Source organism: Zootoca vivipara, chromosome 16 (genome assembly GCF_963506605.1).
Source record: "Zootoca vivipara chromosome 16, rZooViv1.1, whole genome shotgun sequence".
Lineage (NCBI taxonomy): Eukaryota > Metazoa > Chordata > Lepidosauria > Squamata > Lacertidae > Zootoca > Zootoca vivipara.
In genome coordinates this window covers 373412-399937 of record NC_083291.1, presented here as the reverse complement: position 1 = coordinate 399937, position 26526 = coordinate 373412, and the positions used below count along the sequence as shown (strand labels likewise).

The following is a 26526-nucleotide window of genomic DNA, read 5'->3' as shown; positions in this document are numbered from 1 at the left end:
CAATGACTCCAAATTGTTCAGGGAGGTGAAAAGGGACTGTGAGGAGCTCCAAAAGGATCAGTCCAATCTGGATGAATTGCCATTCAAATGCAATTCAAAGTAAGTAAGTGTAAAGTGTTGGGTCAAAAGGTTCTCCTTTCACATGTACCCAAATGGGGTCTGGATTGGAGGTAACTGACCAGGCAGGAGATCTTGGGGTCGGGATGCTGCTGTCCTAGTGTGTGGCTGCTGCAAAAAAGGCACATTTCATACCAGGAACATTAGGAAAAGGGTTGAAAGTAAAATTTCCAAGACCATTAACACTGTTATATAAAGCAGATTTAGCTGCTGCACCTCAACATGGGGGTTGCAGAACCAGAAAAAGGTAACCAAAATGATCCTGGGCTGCAGCAACTTTCCTAGGCAGCCTTTTTAGTTTGAAGAAAAAGTGTCTAAAAAGGACAGGATAGAGATCTACAAAGCAATGCAGGGGGGCGTGCAGAAAGTGGATAGAGGGGTATTTCTCCCTCTCTCATAACGCTAATTCATGGATGTCCAAGGAAGGTGAATGAGGGAAGATTCAGGACAGACCAAAGAAAGGATGTCTCCACACAGCGCATAGCTGAACGATAGCATTTGCTTCTGCAAGAGGTAGTGGTGGCAAGCATTAGATGGCTTCAAGGAAGGATTAAGTAATAAATGAACAAATAATGCATTCCTGGATGCTGAGGCTATCAATGGAAACCAGTCCAGGATCAGAGAAAGGATCCCTCTGAAGAGGGTGAACAGGATGCTGGCCTAGATGGATCTCTGGGCTGATCCTGCTAGGCTCTTGTGACTACAGCCAAATAGTTAACTATTACAGACTAGCACAAAATAAGAGCAAAGTCTGTTACATTTCCTAATGGGAAAATCTAAAACAGTGACAGCAAGATATGAACTTCATTAGAACAAACTAAGTCAATAAGTGTTATTTATATTCCCCCTTCAACCCCAAGGTTCCCAGAAGTGAAGAAGCTTCCAAGTTTGTGATTCTTCCTCAGCTTGGATGGTATGCAAAAACAAAAAGACTAAGCGTACAAAAAGGAAAGATGAAATGTTGGTGAGCACAGGGCAAAACGGTTCTTGTCATGCAGAAAGTGAAGCCAGGGGCAGCCAAGGGGATTCCTCCTGGAAGGTTTTGGGTTACAACTCTTCCCTGACCACTGGCCATGCTGCCTGTAACTCAGAGAAGTTGTCATCCAACAACATCCATGAGGCGCGTAGACTACCTGTTAAGGTATGCCTAATTCAAAAATAAAATAAAAATGGTTGTAGCAAGGGGTTCAAAAAGCAATGACATTTTTCCCTTTGAAAATACAAGCGTGCTCCTGACTTTGTGCCTTTAAAATTGTCCCAAGTACATAAAAGAGTTCTGCTACTAGCCTTTGGGCTGGAATCAGTCTAACCTGCCTCTCATTTATTTATTTTTGATGGAACCCCTTATATGGGATTTGTATATAAATTTTCCCTCTGCTCTTTTTGCTGGCCCATGTAGGACCAGCGTGGAAAGTTGGGCCCCGGTGAATATTTGACGTTTTCTCCCCTTATGGCTTTGATCTATACTGGCTACCACTAAAAGAAGGCTGCATTTTAAGCTGCATTTTAAACTGTATTCTAATTTATATTTTAATCAACTGTTGTTGTTTTTTTAAAAATGTTTTGACTGTATTTATTTTCAGTGTTAGCCGCCCTGAGCCCAGTCTTGGCTGGGGAGGGCAAGGTATAAATAAAAATTTATTATTTTATTATTTTATTTATTAATTATTACTCTTTTCATTGATCACCAACAGACCAAGCCAGCTCCCTTCACTGCCCCCTTCCCTGGCTGGAATTCACCATGCACTGTGTAACTTCCCGATGGTGGTTTGCAAAATCACACCCTGCTGAAATTAATTGCACAAAAGTCGTACTTGGCAGATGGTTTCCTTCATCTGCATAGGAAATGGGCTTCACATAAAGAAAGGTCAACAGAGAACATCAGGTCAAAAAACCTAATTTCAGAAATCTAAGAATGTAGACGGAAATGCAACTAGGAGAGGACTGCCTTCCTTGATCATGATATATGTACAAATTGGAAAATGTCAAAACAGAAACATCCAGCCAAACCGTACGAAATTGTTCTCACGCTGACTACAAAAAGTTAAAACTATTTAAATTTCAATTTTTTGGGGTGAAATCGTATGGCCCAAATCCAGATAATAGAAAGTGCAGCTGGTATACACCAGTTCATATACATTTTCCTAGGACTAGGTTCTAGTGAGCATGGTAGGGCTTTGTACACATGCAAAGCATTGTGCTGTGAGGCCTTGAGGAAGAGGGAAAAGGGACCTGGAGAGAATCTGGCTGCCTTCAGCTCTCTGGCTAAGAGGCACCAAGAGCATCCCAGCAGACAGTCCTCCAGCCTGCAAAGGGCAGCACCACAGAGGTCCACTTCACAATTCCCTTTTACGCTGCTCTCTACCCAAAGAGCAGACCTGTATGTACTTACGTATCAGTGGCTCTTCCAATGAGAACACTGCAGATCTTCTCCGTATGCTGATGCCCGAAGTCTTGTTTTCTAGGACTTCTCTACAAAGGCCTCCCATGTTCTTGGACAATTGCATAAAATAGAAAACTTAACGCAAACCTTTTATTCCAAAGAAAACAATACATATGAGATGCTGCCGTACCCCTCTATAAAAATGGAAACATTTGAGATATATTTGTAACAAGAAAACAAATTTATTGATTTTAAAAGACAAGACACAATTTTGTTTTGAAAAACACAAGAAAGCTAGCCTGAGTTCAAGTCTGAAATATTCAGAAAAATCCTACTATCTTTAGTATGTTCCAGTCATTTGTTTAAACAACACACTAAAAGTTAATATATATTTTTATAATTATAAAAGTTCCCCAGTTATTGTACAGTACACAATACAAATTGCCCACAAACTATTATTTAGCTCCTGCCAATTTTGAGAGGACATGATATACTAAAAGATTTAGCATTTTCACAAAAATCACATCAGGAAATACGTATTTACAAAATCAAATACATTATACAAAACCCATCACGTTATTCTGTAAAGATGTTTTCTTTAAATAATTAAAAAGTATATTCAACTGTAATCCAAAAACTGGAAAAGAACATTACATTATCTCACACATACAATCTACAAAAAGTTGCTTACCTCATTTACATTATATATTCAGTCAATTTTGAAAATAAAAAGATCAAATATGCTCTGTGTTTCCTGCATTTCTGTGCTTGTGGGACTGAAAAGCATGACCTGCCACTTACTAAGTGAAATTTAAATGATGGCACGTAACAAAGAACAAAAACAAATTGGAAAAGAAAACAATGAAATAACTTATATCAAAGGTAGGAAAGCCCTGAGTGATAGTAGAGCCGGCAATGGTAAGAAGGAAATTGAACCGCATTGGACAGGCACAAATTCCCCAAGTTTTTAAGAAGGCACACAAATCTTTGTTGTTGTTTTTTTACAGCCTCACTAGCTATTATTAAAAAAGTCAAATTTCAAATGGGAAAATTAAGTTATAAAAGGAGAAACCTGCTTTGGTTAGACTTTTGTTTTTGATAACTGTATGTTGAAAATTATTTGGTTATTTTGAAACTGTAATTAAGATTTAAAATTTAAGGGTATAATTCCCTAAACGACCTGGGACTGTACTTCTTGTGCAAGAAATCCATATCAGAATTTCAAGAAGCTGCTTTTGAAAGTTGCCCTGAGGCTGCAGAGCCAAAGGCAGAACTCCAGGATCTGAAACTGGCCAGGGGACAGAGGGGAAACTGGGGGGCCAGAGGAAGACCAGCCTGGCCCCTCCACTGCTCCAAGGAAAGCCCAGCAGCAGCCGGGAGAAGGCGGCTTCCCTCGCTGGTTGCCCTGTGGCACCAGAGCCAAGAGAAGGGACCCTCTGGCTACCTCCCCCCACAGCAGAACAGCAAGATCGCTTCCCTTGCATGTCTTGTCTTTTTAGTTCATAAGTCTGATTATAGGGCCTGAATCTCATTCTTATTGATGTGAGATGCTTAGGGAGATAGGAATGTAGTAATGAAATAATACAGAAGTACTAAATAGGCTCCTTCTTCATAATCAATATTACACTGGGTTCCATACTTCCTTTGCTGTTTTGCAGTAATACATATATCCTAATGGGGACAACCCATTCAAGCCATATATCTTGTTAAAATTTCATTTTAGGAAATGAAATGATTCCTATTTATATAGTACTTGCATGCATGCTGAAGAGTTGTCTCTTACCTGGCCACAAAAGGTGACTGATCGTTGCAAAAGTGTCATGCAACAAAGTGGAAAGGACCACACACCTTTCTTGCTCTGAATCGCAACCTGTTTCCCCATCCCGTTCTCACTGCAGTTAAACCAGATCTCCCTGATTTCCGATAAGTCTGGGTACAGAAGGCACAATCCACAAGGCATTGCTGCTGGGCAATTTCAACTCGTTTCCTATGTGATTTGTATGGAAGGCTGCCCAGCATCAGTGCTTGGTGAAATGTACAAAGATGAGGCTTAATGGGATGGTGGTTAGCATTCAATGGGTATTCTGGTGTATTTCATTTTACATCATCAATTTAACTGAGAATTCTTACCAAATATTACTCAGGGCTTCATATATATATGAAACGTAAAAGAAGGGAGGGAACTAAAAAAAGAGGAGAGAAAAACCATTTAAAAAAACAACCACAAATTGTTTTGAAATCAAGGCATGTTACTTCAATCAAAAGACCCCAGGCAGTCACTTTGTAAGTGGCTTTAACTATTAAGTAAAATTGGTAATGTAAACTCAGTTCTACTGGCACATAAAATCACTAGCAGCAATGATCAAGGCATGCAAACTGAGAAGCATTTACAGTAAAATTATTATGAATAATAAATTCATAAACCCTTTGAGTATTGCATTCATTTTTAATTATACATTAATTTGAATAGCTTGTCAGAATAAGGGAAAGCTGGTTAGAGGCTTGTGTTAGAGAACCGTCGCACTCCCAAGTCCCTTCCAGAATAACCACAGCTTCAGTGCAAACTGCTTATTAAGGATGATGCATTGAACCAACGGGCAAGAATCTTGCACAACTCGTATCAAGAGCAGGCCAGAGAAAGGCAGCTCACCAGCCACCTCCTGGCAGCTGCTGGGCGCTCTGGAACCTGGCGACTGACTGGGGCAGGGCAGTCCAGCAGCAACAAGGGGAGGCTGGTGGAGCCTCAGCTGCAAGAGGATTCATGACTTGGGGGGGGGGGTCACAGGCCGGATCTAGAGACTGGGCCAGTTTGGCAATTGTGACTACGTAAAAAAACCACAACCATATACTGCTCTATCGCCCACAGCCTATTTTTATCTGCACAATGTCTTAAGTTTGGAATTCCTTAGAAATATGCCACTCTGCATTCAGTAACAAACAGACTTGGCAATGGGGAATTGGGGCGAATCAAGGTTTCAGCTCAACAAAACTACATGTGTAGCAGGAAAACTATGTGCGCAGCCAAAGGCTTCTCTGAGCACCACAGGAGCTCACAATGTGGAAGAGGAAAGCCATTTCCACTCTCAAAATGCAGCTTGCCTTCAGCAGAACAAAATCCAAAGACACCTGGAATTCCACCCAGTTCTCTTCCATGAACACCTGTAGAGGCTCCTTGGACTGTATTCACAGCAATACTCTGGGGGAGATAGTCTACAACTGTGGCCCTCCGTATTTCGTTGGACTGGGGCTGATAGGACTTGGGGCCCAATATCTGGAGGGTCATGGCCCAGCCCCCCTGGTTTATAGGACGGGGGGGGGGCATATGTAATTGAACCGCAAATGTCTTATAAAATTCAGGTCTCTGAGATACATTTCCTACTTACACATGTCCATATACTAGCCTAGCAAGATTTCCCCACTATTCTCAGATAAAGTTATTTTCTTGTTAAGTATCTAATTTTAAGAACATATAGGTACTTTTCAATTCATGTTTCTTGAATCAAATAATTCCCCCCCTAAACTAGTAGCAGTATTAGTTTGCTGTAGGCAGTAAATAGCATAAATGCTAGTTTGCTGCAGGCAGTGTTCTAAATGTATTCAGCATAAAATTAGATGTCCTCCTCAAATTCAAGTATTAAAATTGAGGAATGGATCTAGATCTCTGATGCTTAAAATGTCTAATATGGAAGGACCATAACTCAGTGGCAGAGCATGTGCTTTGCACGCAGAAATTGTCTGTTTCAATCCTGACATATCCAGGCAGGACTGGGAATGTCCCCTGCTCCAAACCCCAGAGAGCTGCTGCCAGTCAGGGCAGGCCAGTGTCTTTCAACTTCAGGTCCCTGGGTGTTGTTAGACTACAACTCCCATCATCCCTGACCACAGGCAAAGCTGGCTGAGGATGATGGGAGTTGTGGACCAGCAACAGACCAAGGTTGAAGAACCCTGGGATAGACAATTCTGAGCTTGATGGACCCCTGGGTCTGACTTTGCATAAGGCAACTTCCAATGTTCCTTTGACACACCTATTTAAGTGCAAACCAGGGTTAGATCCCAACTTAGTCATATTTTGAGCAGACCTATTGAAATCAAGTCCCACAAACTTCCCTGGGCTGACTTTAAGGATGACTAGGTCTAGATCAGGGGTCAGCAAACTTTTTCAGCAGGGGGCCAGTCCAATGTCCCTCAGACCTTGTGGGGGGCCGGACTATATTTTGAAAAAAAGAAATGAACGAATTCCTATGCCCCACAAATAACCCAGAGATGCATTTTAAATAAAAGGACACATTGTACTCATGTAAAAACACGCTGATTCCCGGACCGTCCGCAGGCTGGTTTTAGAAGGTGATTGGGCCGCATCTGGCCCCCGGGCCTTAGTTTGGGGACCCCTGGTCTAGATTCAAGCTGATGCATGACAAAATTTAAAATAAAATCCCCCCCCCAAGGTAATTTCTTCAGTAGGATTTGGGGAGCATTCAGAGGTCTCTGAAGTAGGGCACAACTCCTTAGATTTTCTCAGACTTTTGGGGACCTGTTCCCCTGTTCATTATCTCAGACAGTGGTTAGGGCTGGGGGCACGGCACGTATCCTCTTGCCAGTGGTCTCTGAAATATTTGTACCAATCACATCAGCTTACAATGCTCAAAGGGTTAATGCAAGGCGTTACCATCAAAATAATTTCCTAACACTAGAACTAAGCACTGCATTTATGCTTCTATTCCAGTTTTCTTCAGTCACCAAACAACCTTGCAACAGTACTAACATTCCCCTTCCTCTTAACTCATTTTAACCATATCGATAAAAGAGACTGGCCTGTAATGCAGGAATAAGGGCCCAATTTTCACGTAGGGGCACTACTCTCACCAATCAGTGTTACATATTCCGAAATTAGTGTTATATGAAAGTTTTTTAAAAATCCTATATAAAATTATTCCATTATTGAAACAAGGTTGCAATTAAAAGTCAAACTTATCTATTTCCTTGCTGATTTGTCTTGAGAAAACTATGCAGTTATTTAATGTTTTACTGAAAATAATTTGAGAGAAGTGTTTCTGATGCTTACAAATACCTCGTTTGAAATTAAAGAAATTGTATGTAGATCTGTACATTCCTGAATGACGGTACCATTAGTACAAGTCCTGTTTCAATTATCACCACACACGGTGAACCAAATGTGGTAACATTGCACATTGGTAACTTTTTAAAAGGTGATCCATTTCTAAAGGAGTGTCGTAATTCCAAGTTGCAATACAAAAATAAGCACAAAGCAAATAATTTCGACAAGACAGTACAAACATTTGTAAGTTTAAAGTGACAGCACCAACTATTTTGCATTCCTGAAGAGCTTATGAAAACTGGGCCCTGCCTCTGAGCAGGACGTTTCAAGAGGATCCTCTACATTGATCACTGCAGTACTGCTACAAGAGCCAAAAAGTCCTATTTTTAAAACTTATTATTCCTTAAGCCAACTTTTCAAGAAAGGAGCCACACAAATCCTATGAGTCTATTCTCCTGCAATGCCATCAAGAGTTAGTCATGTCCAGTGCTTTTTTTTTCCTTAAAAAATGTTTAGGGGTATGCATACACCTGCCCCCCTCCCCCCAGAAAAAAGGACTGGTAATGTCAGCGCTAAGACATAAGATTAATATTTATGTTGTGAATAATGGTTAAATTGTGATTATTTTGTTTAAATTCATATCCAAGATTCAAAGCCCTCTGTGGGGAGCACCTGGGCTTCTTCCAGAGATTCTGAGGTTTCTTCCCCAAGGCAAGTTGGGGTGCAACATCTAAGGTACAAAGGATCTAGGGTGGGAAGAGGGATTTGGGGGAGCCCTCTGGGTTAGGAGCGCAGATGCACTTGGGCACATGCAGGGGAGTCTGGGAATCCCAGCCCATTTGGCAAGGAATGCTGAAAGGATATAGGCACAAAGAGTCGAGTGTCAGAAAGCTCCCTTGATGTGGCTTTGGGATTCCACGAAAGGGTCTGTGGGGACAATGCAGGACAGAGGGCTCCCCCGATTTGTGAGACCAACAGTTGTTCACAATAAATATGAAAGCAGAAATGATCAACTGCCACTAAATTAAGTGATAAAAATATGAACATTTGGATTGATCAAAACTAGTATTCAGAGCATTTTTGATGAATCTGGGGCAATATATGGCTGCAGAGATCCATCTTATTTACCTGGTTCCATTACAGACTAGAATGTCACCTTTTAATCAGAAAACTTGACATAAGATAAATTTATATATTGATCTTTTTGGCACCTTGAATACAGTGATCAACTAAGGTGGGAAGGCGAAAAGAGTTGACTTACAGAGGGTTTACAAGGCCTGTCTCTCTCAGAAAACTAAATTTGCATCTTTGTCATTTCGCTGCATGAACAAAATATCAACAATAATGAAAAGGACAATGATTAGAAAACATATAAGTTTGCCATCTCAAAGGATTATTATCAGCAAATAAATCTAATATCCTTACTAGAGCCTTAAAAAACTATGCTGAAAAGTGTTTCTTTGTTTTTACATTTAATTTCACTGTATTTAAGTGTAAACATTTCATAATGCACAATGAGAGGGAGTAAGTATCACAGCTTAGATTTCTTTAAAAAATGGTGAGGGATACAAACATGATGGATTTTGAGCGGGGGGGGGGAGACGATGATGACACACATTTAAATCACAGAGGGAACAGAATGATCATGGAATCATATCAGCATAAGTTAAACAATGTGGCAGGAATGACCAGGCGCAAGACCTCGCTTGGCCGGTCTGCCAGTGGGCCTCCAATTCTGCAAGTTTAAGAAAATTCATAAAGCTTGGTTTAGAAGTATAAATGTTTAAATTAAAAAATTAGTAAATCTTTAGAAATTCTTGAAACATGAAAAACCTAGGATCAAACTTGTGTGCTATAAATATACCAACAATTCCTCCTTGCTGTTCAAGCATATGGTGACTCTAACCTTAAAGATCGTCTTTCAGACAAATGACAAACAAGGCTCCTAATATTTGACTTGGGCCTTGCGCTAGAGCGTCTGTGAATTTTCTTTGTGCTTTCCTTCATTTTTGGTTTGTTCTGATCAAACTAAGGAAATTCAGGTATATTTTCAACCAATGACATGTTTAATCCATTATACTTGTAACAGGTCATTAGACAAAAGCAAAACAAAAAAAGCCCATATAGTATGATTTAACCAGTAAATGAAACAGCAGGCTGACCCCCCCCACACACACACACATGTGCACAAATTGTAACTATATGCTGCTTTAAAAAGTTTTGCTTTCTTTACTTTTTAAAAATTAAAAGTAGATAAGGGTTTAGAAATATATATAAATTCTTGTTTGGAAATTGGCTAACCTATTTTGTTGACCTTTGACATTGTTAAAGCTAGTTTTGTTTTTCATACACTCCCCTCCCCACCAAGAAAATCTGATTAGTAATAAAGTGAAATTCAGCTATAAAGAAGAAATATGCCGTCACTCTAAGCGGGATAGTGTATCTAATAAATAAATAAAGAAAATCTTGATTTTTGAAAACTCTGTAACCTGCCCTTCTACTGTTTGGGGACTTGGGGGAGGAGGGGAGAAAGAAAGAAAGAAAGAAAGAAAGAAGACAGGCACACTTTGCTGAATCAATGCAAGAGTTATTAACAAGAAAATCTTAGCTTCAGTTCTGTTTAAGGCACCATGTAATAGCCGAGGTACAGTGATCCCTGATGTACATTCTTAAATGGCAATGGTCCGTCTAGCCACCTATTCAAATTCTACGCAATTGGGAAATAAGTACAAGTGACATGTGCCAGTTTCACTGCCTTTTAGACATTTTTGTATAAAATGAAATCCACTTAAGAACCAGGAATTATTTTGAGCAAAGTTACAATGCAGGTTGCTACATTCCTTGCATCCTATAAACTATCTTTAACAAGAGCAGCAGATTGAACTATCACGGGGAAAAGGACATGGAATAAAAAAAGTCATCTGAAAGGAATGGTTTCCTGCATGTCCAGTTCAGCATAAGTAGTACGTACACTTAAAAAATAATAATCAAGATGCTTTCCTTTTCTTTTCCTAGCTTCAGTCTCAAGCATCGACAGTCCCACTGAAGAGCAGAAAGCATCTGGGTGGTGGTCCCCTGTGTTTACGAGGTGCATCACCCCCCCAGCACAGTTCCGAATCTGGTGCAAGCTCGACTGAAACCAGCGGAGGTTGCACAGAGTCGGCTGCTTGGGCAGACGGCACCTGAAATCAGTAGTCTTAAAAGAGAGGAGTTGGTACGCAAATAACTGATTCTTTTTCCAAGAGGAAGCTTGCATTGTCTGTAATGGTGTTATGTGTACAGGAATTAAGTACACATTACCACATGTGATCAGAGCTCTCATTTATCCTGCAACCGTGAGAATCGCTCTTCCTCTGAGAAAGACGACAGTCTATGTTCTCTAGCGTCATAATAAATTTTCCAATATAACCCCTGAACACTCTGAAATGTATCAAAATAGCATCTTCCAGTTCTGTCCAATGAAAGCTGCCTTTCTATAACAAGTTTAATGCAGCGGCTGTCAAATGAGCAGGCCTCCAGTGTAAATCAAAGAGGAAAATTCTTGATATTTCAGAGTGCAATTAATTAAAACCCTATTTATACGAAATCACCATGACTAACAGTTAACATTAAAATATTTTGTAAAAACTATGAAAAATTAAATTACTTTTAATTATAAAGAGGACAAAAACATTAACATTAAGCTTCTCAAAAACGCTTCTTGACTCTTGAAACTAAGAAAACTCTTTATATTAAGCGGCCAGTGTAAAATGATTGTATTTACCAATATTTTTTTTCTTTTCCAAAAGAGACCTGGAGAAATACATACACTCATTTCATTTCACAACTCCAGTAAAAGTAATGTTCAAGCACAGATAAAATTTGACAACAGTCGACCTTCAGACTTCTTTTTTTGCATCCCTCCCCTCCCCCATGATAAGCCCAACATCAACAGGGCTAATATATTCTGGAAAAAAAAGAGCTTTAATATCTGTTAGACTGCAGTATATGTGTTTCCAGTGGCACTGCATTGTCTGATAGTTTGAGTGGCTGTCACAATGTGCTCATTGTGCAGAGGGCTCAGCAGGCTCTGCTGCACTCCGCTCTCCAGGACGGGTTGCAGGCAGCCCACCTGGAAGGCCTGGCTCATGTCACTCTTCTCTCTCTTGGCTTGCGGCTCTCCGGAGTCATCCAGCTCTTCATCCATCTCACTTTCAACTTCACTACCTTCATCTGCACAAATAAAAGCACCATGAATCCTGCAATCCATATTATTGGGAGCCATATTATTGGGAGATGAAATTGTTTAGCAACCCGACCATTTCCCTAAGTATCAGCTGTTCCCAGTTTGGGACCACATCGAAGAAGAACTAGGCAAACTTTCAGGTGCATCTGTGTACCCAGTTAGTCAAATAATTCGCTATTTCCTAAACTTGCAGATGTAGGTTAAATTATTCCTGCATTGCAGGGAGTTGGACTAGGTGCCTCTTCAGGCCCCTCCCCACTCTACAATTCTATGATTCTGTTATTCTACTTTCAGTCATCCTAACTATCATACTGCAGATTCTGTCTGTATTTCATGGTATTCTACATGCCTATTATACTTCCGGTTTCAGAACTATATGTTTGCTTATGAATTTAAACTCCATTAAGTATATCATGCTTGGAAAAGTTAATATTGCTTGGAGATTATCTCAATGTCTACCGATATCACATTCTCATAACCTCTGGCCAGGGTTTGACCTGGTGTGCAGGTTCAGCATTGTGTCATACTAGTTTCATTGAGCCTGATTTATATTTGTCCATAAATTGAGATGGCCCTTCTGGCATTATTCTGGAACAGTTTTAAACATTACATGGTACACATATGTTTCACAACTTCACATATTACTGGATCCAGTGGTGCTTTGTATGAAAAGAAGGTACTGTTGGTACTCACCTGAAAGGTGTTTCTAAGGGGACAATAGAACACTACCCGTTTGCTATTTCTGCCTTTCAAACAAGGAAAGAATAACGATATCCCGCTTGGTGGGGTCCTAGTCTCCTCTGGAGAAATGCATTTCTGATCACGCAAGATGTCCCACCCCCACCCCCCGCAATCCTGTTGATTTCCAGAGGGTTCTCTGATCCTCCAAATGGATTTTGGGGGAGAAGAGAGAGCTGTAGCAGGGAGGTGAGATTAAGAAAGCCCCACTGCACAAGCCAAAGTCCACTTGCAATTCTCTGGATGCAACCCAAGATCTAGAACAAACTTCCTACTGACCTTTGTCCATATTTCCAGGAGACACAGCATTTAAATCACCAAACTGCAGAGGAGGAAAGCATAATGAATAGATAAATAAATATTATTGTTAAAACTCCTATACTGCCCTCGATCCAAGCATTACAGGGCAGTTTACAATATACAAACACAACAATACACAATGCAGTAACAAAAACCCCCAACACCCCACAGGCACATTTAAAAGGCCATAGGAATGTTTCTGCCTGGCGCCTAAAGATATCTACTGAAGGTATCAGGCTAACATCCCTAGGCAAAACATTCCACAAATGAGTAGCCACTGTGGAAAAGACCCCTTCTCGGGCACCCACCCTCTGAACGTCTTGTGGAGAGGGCACACACACTGCATTATCTGAACATTTTCTTTTGCAGTCAAATCCTTTGACCCATCTAGTTGTCCCCGTGGCTCCACAGGAACAACACAAGCAGTGATTGACCTAGAGCGCCACGGGATTCCCCCTACGTTCCGATCTTTGGGCTTCATCCCTCCGTCCTCTGGGCTTCTCCAAGGTTCTTAGATGTCAGGGATGGTAAGGAAATGTTCATACTAACACAAACCACAAAGTCTTTTCATCTGACTCTGACTTTTAAAAAGTATTTGAGACCAAGCGGGAGGAAAGAATGAGGAAATGGATGACAACCTTCAAAAGTAAGCATTTGACAACAGAAAAGGCGACAACAATGGTTGTGCTACTTGGCGAATGGAGGCAAGGATCACTCTTTACCTACTTGGCACCTTTCCTCACAAGACATTCTTGCAGATTTTAGCCCAAGAAATAGAAATAATTATTGTGTAGTATACAAGACAAGCAAGAAGTTCCTTGGATAAGCTTTGATATGTCTAGAAAAGCCACAGTAACCAAATAGGATGCAGACATTCTATTTTAAGGCTTATTATTACTTTCAATTCAAAAGGCAGGCAGCACATTTTCTCAAGTTCTCGTCAAGCACAATTTCGATACAAAATCTCTGAGGGTGATTAGGAGTTAATAATAAGATCCCTATTAGGATGATAAGAAAGACCAATTTTGAGAGGAAAACAAGAACTTTCTTTACTCTAGGAAGAAGCAAAGGAAGGATGTGAATGATCTAACTTCATTCACTGATGTGCCATGCCAGGTTGACAGCACAAATAGTATCATTAAATATTATTATAATTTATATACCACTCTATACCCGGAGGTCTCAAATATGAATTTTGGATATTGGAAAATATAGGAAAATTATAGACTCAAAGAGCAAATTTTGAGGTTTGGTACTTAGGGATAAACTCCGCATGAACAGATACATTCTGACAAACTAGAATGAGCAATTCAGCAGGGTTTCAGGAACTAAAGTGTTAGATACTACAACTGTCACATCCAAATCTTACATGAAGAGATTTCAGTGCAACAATTATCCCATTTATTCCCCACAAGACACATTTATTTCTTAACTGAATATTTCTAATTCAATTTTACTAGTTGGAAAAGTGTTCTGGTTGTGGACTTACTTCTCCCATAACTGCAATAGGTGTCTCTCCTGTGGCTTGAGCAACACGATGTTCAACTAAGTAAAACATGTATTCGTCATACAACAGACGGATCAGATGAAAAGAACCAAAGCTAGCAGCACTGCGCAGGGTTAAATCTCGAATAACCATTGAGCTGTATATAAAGAGAAATGGGAAATATGATCATTCCATAATTACTTCAGAAACCTCTGACTTAATTTCCAAAGTTATCCAAAATAATTCTGAAAAATCAAACCACTTAGGAAAATATGCTTATTTACATTGCATTTAGAAAGTTCTATTAATGTGTCAATGGCCCAGTTGGGATGTAACATTAAACTCTGGTTTAGAGCAACATGAATGAACAGAAGTGAGCTTTGGGATTGTATGCTCACACCTCCTCCTCTGGAGCAGCCACAGGGAGATCTGAAGTGTTTGCTTCCTGATTTAAGCTAACCAAAGTTTCTTGTTACACCCAAACTGGGAACTCTGGTTAACTTAAACTACAACAAACCATTCTTTGATCCCAGTGTGTTTTAATAACCCATAGTTTAAGCTACAAACAGTCTGTCCTTTTGGGGCATTATAATAAACTGCAGCGAGGAAGCAGATGGTTCAAGTTTCCTCCTTTTATCTGTGCTGGAGTGGAAGAGAGAAGGGCAAGGTGTGAGCATGAGGCCAATTCACATAATAATGATAAACTACAATTCACTGCACTGTTATATCCATTTTCTTGGTCAAATTCATTTTTTGTTGTTATGATCATCATGGTCATTTCAAGCACCACCAGAAAGAATTGTACATCCTATACATACTATATAAAATGTGCAGAAATACACCGTTAAAAAGCAGAGTTAACTAATGTATACAGATATACCTTAATATACAGACCAACACGAATCAGTTTCTATATTACATTGCTGATCAAACTTTGTTGTTGTTGTTTAGTCGTGTCCGACTCTTCGTGACCCCATGGACCATAGCACGCCAGGCACTCCTGTCTTCCACTGCCTCCTGCAGTTTGGTCAACCTCATGTTCGTAGCTTCGAGAACACTGTCCAACCATCTCATCCTCTGTTGTCCCCTTCTCCTTGAGCCCTCCATCTTTCCCAACATCAGGGTCTTTTCCAGGGAGTCTTCTCTTCTCATGAGGTGGCCAAAGTCTTGGAGCCTCAGCTTCTGTCCTTCCAGTGAGCACTCGGGGCTGATTTCCTTCAGAATGGATAGGTTTGATCTTCTTGCAGTCCATGGGACTCTCAAGAGTCTCCTCCAGCACCATAATTCAAAAGCATCAATTCTTCGGCAGTCAGCCTTCTTTACGGTCTAGATCTCACTTCCATACATCACTACTGGGAAAACCATAGTCCACCATAATCTTTTTTATGAACTTCTGTTTCTGGGCTGCAAGTGCAAATCTTACAACGCTGTTGGTCACAAACTTCTCCGGGGCAGGCAATTACTATGTGATTTTCACTCAGTCGTCCACATCAGGTACCTCACACATTAATTCCAGAATATACTTAGCTCTCCGTTCAGGATACAGAGGGCAATATAGTACATAATGATAAAGGTCTTCTACTGGCTTTGTGTACAAAGCCAGAATTTTCCTGCAGCATCCCTCCATTTTGTGGGTGAATATCACTTATTGTAGGCATACGGGTGAAATGATGCAACAAATATCTAGCCGTGGATTTGGTTACTCAGTGTTGTGCTTAGAAGCACCATGTATTACAACTCTGCATAGAGTCCCATGCCCAATATATGCAGCCTTTTTTACGGAAGCAACCTACAGCCAGCGTAGTCAACAGAAAGGCCCAGCCAGGAAAGTCACCCTACAGTGGCTGCCATAAACGGTAGAACTAGATTGACAATACCTATTCATTAACCACAAGGATCACATTACCTATATCAAAAATTGAGTTCTGATCTTAAGTATGAGGCTAATAATTATCTCAGCAATGATTGACTCATTTTTGGGGACCTACAAAGACATCAGATAGTTCCAAGGAAGGAAGGTATAAAAGTTAATAGTACTTCAAAGTTATAATTCCCAAACACAACAAAGCCTAAGTATATGTAACTGCACTTGTTACTCTCCTCCACCTCTGAAAAAACTTTTAGGTGGTAAGCTCCCTCAAACATTATTTTTTAGGTGGTGGCAGCATACAGTATATGGTAAATGCCACACAGTTTACTTGTGTTGTTAGTAAGATAAGAGACTGCATGCCTGGGACAGAGCACCAATTGTTCAGAGTCTCCTCAGACACTGACCTGTAGAAAGACCACTTTAAGAGAAATTGCCGCGCTGCTTTAGGAAAACTTGGCCTTCCTTCGTAGGGCTTCAGGGCTTGCATCATGACGTTGTCCAGCCAGGCCGCCCACTGCTCCAGAGTGCTCTGCTGCTGAAGAGTCATCTTGAAATCTGTTTCCAACCTCTGCACCATGTTGTCATCACACTGGCACACCCAGGAAGCCTGCTCCTGTCCCAGTACAAAAAAAGGCAGAAGAAGAATCCAGTTACGGGAATTTAGAGGTGGCAGAGAAGAAAAGCAGCCCATGAGCACATCAAGGGACAGCAGGTTTGGTTGGGTTTTTTAATCTGCAGGGTTGGCAGCAGGCTCAGAGCTGCTGATCTCGCAGGGAACGATCTCAGCTTGTGCTGCACCACAACAAAGGGAGTCCAGAAGAGAGCGCTGCTGCTGCTGGGACTGCTGCCACCACACTTGCTCTCCCTTTCCAGCTTCAAGCACCTAGACACAGCTCTGGCTGTGTCTACAAACAGCAAATCACACAAGCTCACAAGCAGGCGAGGAGGCAGAGGTGATGTAATAGCAACAGCAGCAACAGCAGCAACAGCAGCAACAGCAGCAACAGCAGCAACAGCAGCAACAGCATCCCTGTCGTGAAGCTAGAAGGAAGAGGATGGGGACCAAGGGCAGCTGTGCAGTTGACAAGGCCAGGTTGGCGGCTGTAGCTGTGCTGTGGCAGCCAGGGGAGGAAGGGAGGCTGAGGCCGAGGAGCTGCTCATCTGCACCTCAACCCTCGTAAGGCTGATGCTGCTTCAAGTTGGGTGTGAGAAAGCGAGGAGGAGGAAGGGATGGCATCCAAGGAAGGACATCCATCACTGAGCTTGCAAGTGAAGTAAGGGCTGCATTTTAAGAAGGGACATTTTGCGCCCTTTTTTGTCGAAGGCCTGCTTTTTTCTTCCAACCCTTACTATAGGGTAGCATTTTTGAAGTCAAGAAATAGGTACAAAAAATATAAAGCTACATGAATTCCAGCTTCTTCCTGGGCAAAACAGACAGCACAGTCCTATAACTGCCCTTTTGCCTCCTAAAAGTGACACTAGACCAAAGCAATGTCCTACTTTCTAACTTATTTTTATGTTAATGTTCAGGAAGATTTAGTTGTCCACAGTCCACAGGCCTAGGCCTGAATTTGTCTTCGCTTGCTCTCAAGTGAGAACTGTAAGAACTAAATTGGCTTTGGGTGGATTAATTTGTGACAAGTTTGCCAAATCTTATGAGTAATTTGTACTGCAATTCCAACGTGGTTCTAGTTTGTCATTCTTAGTTTGTCAACTAAGGCTGCACATCTTAGTGAACATTTGATATCAAGTGCTTCAGAAGAACCTTTGCCATCCTTAGCTGCTAGAGGTGGGCTTATGGCAGCTCTGATCTACAGGAAAATCTCAGGGAGATTTCCAGTATATCACCTTGGATGTCTTATTCCCAATTTTTGACTAATAGCAGGGGGCAATGACTTTTCCCCTCACCCAAACCTATACTGTTGAAATGAAGAAAGTCTGGAGTAACCAGGCATTGTTTCGTGTGTGGAAGGATTGTAAGTCTCAATCAAAGCCAATTCTTTGGCTTAACATTCTTTAATTTTATTTTTTGGTCATTTGCACTGGCCTCTGGTTGGTTGATCTCAGGACTCAAAAAAATGACGCCACAAGTCTCAAGTCTGATCACTGTGTGGTGGTAGGTCTAATGTAAGATCCAGTGAGAAAGGAATAGATTTGGGGGTGGTACAGCTGGAGAGAGAAGGGGTGGAAATTAATGGGCATTTAATTTTTGTTCTTGATTCTCATCTCATGTGTATGGGTTATTTTAAGTAACTTATTTTATCATTTCAAATGCTCTACTAAACATTTTCTTATGACATTGGCTTAGAGGATCCTTGTCTATAGACCACAGATGCACGGATACTGATACTGGGAGACACCCCAGTACTTTGTCAACGAGCCATATCTTTTCTAAAAGTATGAGATTGGAACACCTGAAGGATTCCAAGCTGAAGAAATGTTTCACAATTATTTCTTTGCAAGGAGGCTGAGCTATAAACGGACAGGTTTCAGTTATGTATACCTTTTATATAGAAACGAAACATTTTTGTAGCCATTTTTGTTGATGAAACTAGCACTACAAACTCAGAAACTCAGACACACGAGGAGGGGAAACAAGAGCAGTCATATATGTTTCCTGCAAACCTTCTGCCTACCTGGACATTGGCAAAATCGACACGGTTGAGGTCATTGAGCATCTGGTTGATTTGAGAAGTGTTCTGCAGAACAGCCCGCGCTGCCTGAGCCAGATGATTCAGAGATGTGTATCTTCGCAGAGTCTGAGCAAAGGCACTTACAGCGGCAACCTAAGGAGAAGGAAGACTAGAGCCTCACACACACAACACACAGGGAGGAGACAGACCAGGACATTTCCACTCAGCTCTTGTCTTCGCTGAGATAGACCATGTTCACTCCTGTCTATCAACCTTCTCTTAGAACGGGGCAGGCCCTGCTTGTGGGAGACAGCAGTGCAGGAATCATACAGCCACACGTCGCAAAAGGCTTTCTCTGCACTGCTCACGGGGTAAGGCAGGGAAGCAGGGAAAGGCAAGGCAAGAGTTCTGCATAGGAGATGGAAATCGGAGAGAACCGAGAGAGATTTTTCTACAAGAATTCATATAATCGTCTCCCATTCTCTGACTAGTACATAGGACTCTCTCTTGGACCTTCTGAAAGATGCTTTGTCAGCATACAAGGAAGAAGTACACAAGCAAATAAAGTGTTCAACACTGTGTCATATAAAGTGCCTAGTTTCTGACATCTGTAGAAAACTATGTATGTTGTCAGTAATACTGAAGCTGCCTTGAGTCCCTGTCAGGCTATAAATCAATATATACAGGTGCCCCCCACCACCATGGGGGTTATGTTCTGGGCACCCATGCATATAAGTGAAATGCATAAAGTGGGGAGCACCCTCCAAACACCCTCTCTGCCCCTCTCTCTACAATCCATACCCAAAATACTGTATCCAGAAACATCCACAACGAGAGCTGATGCTCTGGGGCCAGCAGGAGGCTGAAGAACAAGAGGGAAAGCAGGGGGGGCTGCTGCTGGGCTCCCCTGCACATCAGCTGTTAGGCAGGGAGGCTGAGCAGCCAAAAAAAAACCCCGCTGAACCTCCGGTCTCTTCCTCCCCCCTTGCTGACATCCTCTTCAGGCTCTAGGGTCTCCTTGTGAGCCAAAAGGACTCTCCAGCTCTCTGCTGCCATTGCCAGGTTTGAATCAAATTATTTATTTCCCTGCACCATGCATAAATATGTGGTCATGTGCAAGGGGAGGGGACATAATAATAATGCAATTAAATGAAGGCTAAATTTTGCATGGTCTTCTTTAAAGAGATGCTTCTGGCATTGACTCTTAACAATTATGTTTTATTAGTGTCTCCGCAATGTCATTTTTGTTCCAAATTGTTTAGAAGGCATTTACCTTGGTTTGAATCATTCTCTGTGGAATATTGTTCATGGCATTGGAAAGCCAACCTTCAAGGCTTTTTGCAAAATTGCGAATGGCTTGGGTCAAGGCACCTATGCAAAAAAGAATACAAAACAAATGAAAAAAAGTCAAGGCATGTAAGTATTTAAAGATCAACGTCCTTGACTATTGCAACCACAGAGAACAGCGAGGGAACAAATGATAACCACGATAGGAACAAATAGTATAAATCCCACATAGAATTAAAGGTAATACTGCAGTCATCGAACAATGACTATCTAATGTTCATGGTTCCAGTTCTCAGCGAGGCAGGAAACCTCTGTCTTGACTGTGCCACTTCAGATGGGAAGAAAGCACCATTTTTGGGGAGGAGCACTCCGTCATGGGAGTCGGCACCAGTACAGCTCAACACAGGTTTACTCTTGCACTAAAGACTCGGCCTAAATAAGGGGAAGCAACAGATCACTGCATAACTGCACAGCAGGTAGGAGAGAACAAGATCCACTCTAGACTGTAAGTACATCGTCAGAGAAAGGCCTAGATCTTGCTGCTGCTGCTGTGCAGTTCCAGTGCAACATGGCAATGCTGGGTTTGCACCTAACAGTAACTTGTGATTTGAACTTGTTCTGTTTAGAAACTAACCATTGTTTTATCATAAACTACGATCCCCAGTTTGTACGTAAATCTAAACTGAGATTCTCTAAAAGGAATCAACTGGGCAGAAGTCATCCTGCTGCTGAGAGGAGGATGGGGAGAGGAAAAGGTGCGAGTTTGGTGTTTGACTTGAGCTCCTGATGGCTCATCCATACAGTGCTCAATCATGGCTTAGTGTTACATGTGATCCAGGCCAGTGACTCTCCTCTGAGATATTGCTATTCACTCTGGGAGAGGGAAAGTATGACCTTTTAGATTGGTACTGACACAATTATGCAAACTGATTTTTATGTAGTATTTCTATTGATTGCTTCAATACAGATCTGTGTTATGCATTCTAATTTGAATTTTTATTTTGACTATTTTAAACCAAGCGCTCCTAACATCCTCAGGCAGTTGTTAGATTTTTGGGTGTCACTTGAATGTCAGTCAACCTCACTGAAAGTCTCCGTTTTTCTTAGAGTTTAAAAGTGTTCATTGATGCTTTAAAACACATTAAAATACTCTGTTTTTAAAGTGAGCACACATAAACTAACCCTACCTATTAAGTGACTCTTTAAAGATCTATGGAACACACACACACACACACAAATACACACACTTTCTGTCTCACCACAATTCAGGGAGCCTCTTTATGCACCTACAAGGGGACATATTTCATGATTTCAATTCAGACACTTTTAACTAATGGCACCATTTATAAACTAGAACTAGTCAACAGCATAAAGTATGCAGTTTGCCTATGAAATTACAACCATGCACCCAACCAATGGAAATGGGAGTCAACTCCCATCACGGAATGGCATTAGAATCTGCCTTGCTGTTTGTCATGCCCTAATTAAGCATGCAGACTGTCTTAATTAAAGAGATGGGAAGTTTATAAAATTTTCAGTAAGTTTCTGGCTTAAGCAAGGATATATGCTGAGACATCTACGGTAGCACTGGGATAAAGAGAGGAAATTTGTAATTAAAATTTGACTTTCCCTGTATCTTATTTGCTTTCATTGATATGGGAGTTAGTAAAAGTACTGTTTTAACATTTGAAAGAAGCAATGTCAAAAGAATAATGTAAGCAGATCCTTCCCCCTTTTCCAAATGTTCCTGTATAAGAGCCATTGCTGATGTGCTCAAATGACACCATCTACACGGATCAGTCCGTTGCAGGTGTATGTAGAAGCACACACACACAAAAAACACTTTAAGAAAAAACACTAAGCTCTCTCCCCGCTGCAAAAAGCTGAATGAGAAATGGGCCATTGAATGGTGACTGTTAGGGTAAAAAAAATGAATCTGAGGTGGAAGGGGTCTCTTGTAGGACAACATGGCTCACTAACTAGCACAGAGAGCAGGAGCACTCTTTTGTCGCATGTCTGACTTGTGTAACTTTCTAGGACTAAAATGGACAGGGCAGGCTTCTCCACCCTTCTTCTCACATGCCCCCCTCCAAGAATGTGGGGAGGGGGCTCTCATAAACACGCAGGCACACACCCCACCTCTGAAGACACAGGAGGTTCTCCAGATTCTGGCTCGTGTAGATTACCAAGGGCAACTTCCTGTGTGAAACACTAGCTAAATATTAATTACTAGTACTAAAACCGGTCATAGTAGTTATCCATAAAAAGCTCTGTGCTCTTTTAAAATAGCATGAATCATATTTAAGTTCAATTACTAATGAGGCTTGAACAGCTCCAGAACACCTACATATGAAATAATCAGTCTGTTAAAACACACAGCACATTTCTTTCTACAGAGATATCAGACTTTTGTTGCTTTTCGGTTGTTTTCTAATGTTTTAAACTGATTTCAATTGGAGTGTGTGTGTTGGGGGTGAAAAGCAGGATATAAATATTTAAATAAATCAACCAAAATAACAATTTGCAGACATGACTATCCTCAATCGCTGCAGTGGAATAAATAGTTTCTAGATGTGTGTTTGCCTATGCGAAAGAAAGATAAGCAAACACACAGGTAATGTTAGATAGTTGAGGATTATTTAAGCGGACCCCCCCCCCACACATATATGAGTACTGAACAAAATATATCTAACGTGATTTCAAATTGTGCTGCATAGTGGTACTAACATATGATACCAAAAAAAAGCAAGAAAATATTTGTATCAAGATTTTAGCACTCACAAAGAAGTCCCCCCCCCCCAACTACCAGAAATAAACTATACAAAAGGCACAAACTGAATTTCCAGGTTTCTGAAGGGGTTCCAATTTGAATTTCATAATTCCTCTAGACTTGTACCAAATCTTTACAATACAATTTTATTTCAGTAACAACTATATGAAAAACGGCCTGTTCTCCATTGAGCATTTATGAAGCTAAGTATTAGAAAGAAAGATACTCTGCAGGACACAGTGTTTATCTGGGTGACTACAGAACCCCTGCACAAACAGGCTCAAAAACTGCACAGGGAGCCTCTAGAAGAGGAGGTTTGTTGCTAACCTTTGTGGCAGGCTCACAATGCAGGAACAGGAGGGTGCTGGGGGGCAGGACTTGGCCGTGTGCCCCCACTGCCCTTTGCATGAGAAAACTAATGCCCTGGTGCTCTTCCGAAACCTGCTCAGACATGGTTATCGGGCCAACCTCTTCTCCAAAGAATTGACTTCATTTCTGTGCAATTTCACTATCCTCCTTGCACACCACTGTTGTCTAACAGTCCAACCACCTCTCTTGCAGGTTTTGGGTTTTGAGTTATTTAGAGGGCTGTTGTTGGGGTTGTTGGTTTTAATCATTCCAACACCCTAATGTTTTTAGCCATGTGTTCTTCAAAAAATATAGCCAGGGAACACTGACAGATTTCCCTGTAATGGTAAAGGATAATTGGTCAGAAATGGAGGAGAGGAAGGTCTACAGAACTACAGAGGGAGGCACCAGCCTTTGGCACCAGCCTTCTTTCGTTGAGGGGGAAGTCTGAGCAGGGCTTTTAAGCACATTCAGCTGGACAGGCTTGCAAGCCCCCTTTCGCCCTTCCTGCTGAATACAAGGAGACTTCCCAATGGGCAGGGGCCTCCAGCCTCCCCTCCCTCTAGCTTAAGCTGTCACACTTTCTTGGGAATGCAGGAATACACTTAAGGCTAGAACCAAGAAAAAGTTCAAAAATAAAGATACTTCTCTGGTGTTCAAAGAGCAGTATTTGTTTGGGGCCTACGAAAATGACTAGATGTCTGTGATGGCTTTTGACAATATTTTGTCACATTTGCAAGGTTCAGTTACATATGCAAATTTATTGTGAATCAAATGTGGCAACTATATTGAGGGTAAAACCAGTATAGGGTCAAAAGGCAGTGATTTTTGGACCACTCTGCTCTCAATACTGAATAATTCTCAATTTCTCTATGCTGTACCTTTAAATCTAATCTAGTATTTTCTATCAGAAACTCATTTACTTAAAACATTTAATAGCCATCACTTTGCTTTGAGATGGTTTAGAAGTAGAGCAACAATAAAAACAACATTTTTTTAAAAAAACAACAACATGCTCCATCATGGCAACTTTGGTTCAGTTAACAAGACTTCAGTTTCCTGAAAGGACCAAATGCAAGAGTGGGAAACTCAAATAGACTGTAGGACCAAACTCTCCACCTGGCAAATACCCAAAGGCCACATTTGTACTCTTTCCACAGAAGTCAATTGCACTTGCGTTCAGCACCAAAGGGGCATCAATTCCATCTCAGTTGGACACTAACATCTGAAAAATGGCTTCCTGCCCTGCCGTCTAAGCTCCTTCCCAGATGCGACCAACTGCCCCCACAAATCCTCCCACTTCTTCCACCCTCCTCCATCCACACACTTGGCAACTTGGCCTGACTTTCTCCATCTACTCTGTGCACTTTCACAAGGGAGCCCCGTCTGGCAAATGCCCAGTGCTCCGCTCCGCTCCATGCCAAGGCGCTGCACACCCCTCCACACCCCCTGTTGGCACTCGGTCAGAGGCAGGAAGAAAGGCTGCTGCCATTTGCCCTACAAGGGCACCAACGTCCGGCCCTTGAAGACAGTTCAGTGGTTTATATAATGCAGCAGGAATCCCCAATATGGTCCAGGGCACACTTCAAGGGTCTCTCAGTGCTTCCCAACCTTACATTTGACCCCTCTGATGTAAGAAATAGGTATGACAGTCCAATATTTTGAAAAAGAATGTTGATCTCATTATACATCCATCTTGCTTATAAATGGGGGGAGGCCCTTTTTCTGCAATATTGATTGAGGTAACTATGATTCTTTGATCTTTAAGACAGGATCTCAAACTCCTATTTCATAATTGTGGAGGAAATCAAATCAGTAGTTAAAATGCAACTTTCAAATATCCCAGAAATTGTTTTCTTGGATCAATCTCTGTTCTCCTTTGCCATTCCTGCCTACTACTGAAAATGGCCTTGCATTTTACAAAGGAAACAAGCAGAAGGTTGGCAAACCACCTCTAAGTAGTGAAAGGACACCCAAGGAACATTGACGCGCCCCTCCCCCCCCAAAGTGAGGAGTTGTTGGTAGCTATCTGAATTAAACCTGGTTGGCTTCATCTTATTCAAGAATGGTTCTGAGGATGTCGAATCGTCACCCAGAAGAGTCTCCATTTCACAACCCATGCTATTACACAAATTTCAAACAAAATCCTTTCATGCCTGTTGCTTTCACTGCATGTTTCAAAAGCTAAGCAATTGTCACACATCTGTGTATATCAACTCTCTGAATTTCAGAAAAATGTTGAAGGCATTCTTGGCATTTAGACTGTGTTTTATAAGAACACTCAGGTTTGTGCCACAAGTGTTATAAATATCTTGTTTGCAGGTGAAGGGCAGTAGCATGTTCTTGCAAAATTGGATATGCATTTTTTCTGAACATTTTGTAACAACTGTAACAACTCTGTAGCTTTTATAATCCCTTCAAGAGAAAATAGTTTTGTTCGCTCCTGGTCTCTTTGAGGCATGAGTGCATCTAACTGAACTACAAAATAATTGTTCACAGAAAGAACACAATGCTTGTGCAGTTATATGGATTTCCTCCCCCGCAGAAACCGTTAACCTTTATTGTTAATGGGGAATAAATTCCTAAGTATTTATCACAGTGCCCAGAACACATATAATGTTTTATAATGGAAACCAGCTTTTCTAGAACCCAAAGTAAATCAGCTTTCTATACCAAACAAGAACAAACTACACTGCAACAATCTGAATAATTCTATGTCTAAAAGGGAAATTTTCATAAGTATAACTATTTGATAATGGCTGTCTAGCTGAAGTGTAATATTTACAATTAGATGGTAAGTCTACCCTGTGAGACACTCCTGGCTTTTTAAAATAAAAGATTGAGTGAATAGAGAAATGAATGAGGAAAATAAAATGTTAAGTCTCACATTTCTGACGATACAGTTAACTAATAAGATTTGCAACCAACTAATTCCGGTAAATCTTTTATAAGTAATATATTAAAGTGGGTTCAAATGCTCAACTAACATGTTTAGCCACGGTATTCCTCTATAGGCGCCAGGCCAAACTCTGGTCCAACCATGCAGAGAGACAAATGTGCACTCAGGTTATATGTCAGTAAAACCAGGCCAATGAAAAGCTACTTTTCAGTTCTGATTACCCCGACATGTTACACAACTGCACAAGTGCCACTTGACATAGACGTAGACCGTATCTGGACATCATGCATAGACCATAGTTCCTGATGAGAATGAGGGGCAATGGACCTTGTGCTAGCGCTCTCTCTCTCTCTCTCTCTCCTGCTTCTCTGGTGTGTCTTTGAGGGGGAGTTTGGGAGCCTTTATTTCAACTAA

General features: G+C 41.2%; 1 protein-coding gene across 3 annotated transcripts in view; it reads right to left on the bottom strand.

The window, feature by feature from the left end:
- Positions 1 to 9579: 9579 nt before the first annotated feature.
- The window catches only part of RFX3 (regulatory factor X3), a 127846-nt gene continuing 110899 nt past the window's right edge, over positions 9580 to 26526 (bottom strand). For 2 of the 3 annotated variants that reach the window (XM_035140656.2, XM_060268982.1), the window contains 6 exons: positions 20082 to 20179; positions 18812 to 18961; positions 16580 to 16788; positions 14309 to 14462; positions 12799 to 12841; positions 9580 to 11768 (listed from right to left, as the gene is read on the bottom strand). In XM_035140656.2, the coding sequence (XP_034996547.2) occupies positions 11530 to 11768; positions 12799 to 12841; positions 14309 to 14462; positions 16580 to 16788; positions 18812 to 18961; positions 20082 to 20179 (893 nt within the window). In that variant the 3' untranslated portion in view covers positions 9580 to 11529. Of the gene's footprint in view, positions 11769 to 12474; positions 12842 to 14308; positions 14463 to 16579; positions 16789 to 18811; positions 18962 to 20081; positions 20180 to 26526 lie in introns of all 3 variants that reach the window. The other variant, XR_009556874.1, reaches the window with a different exon arrangement.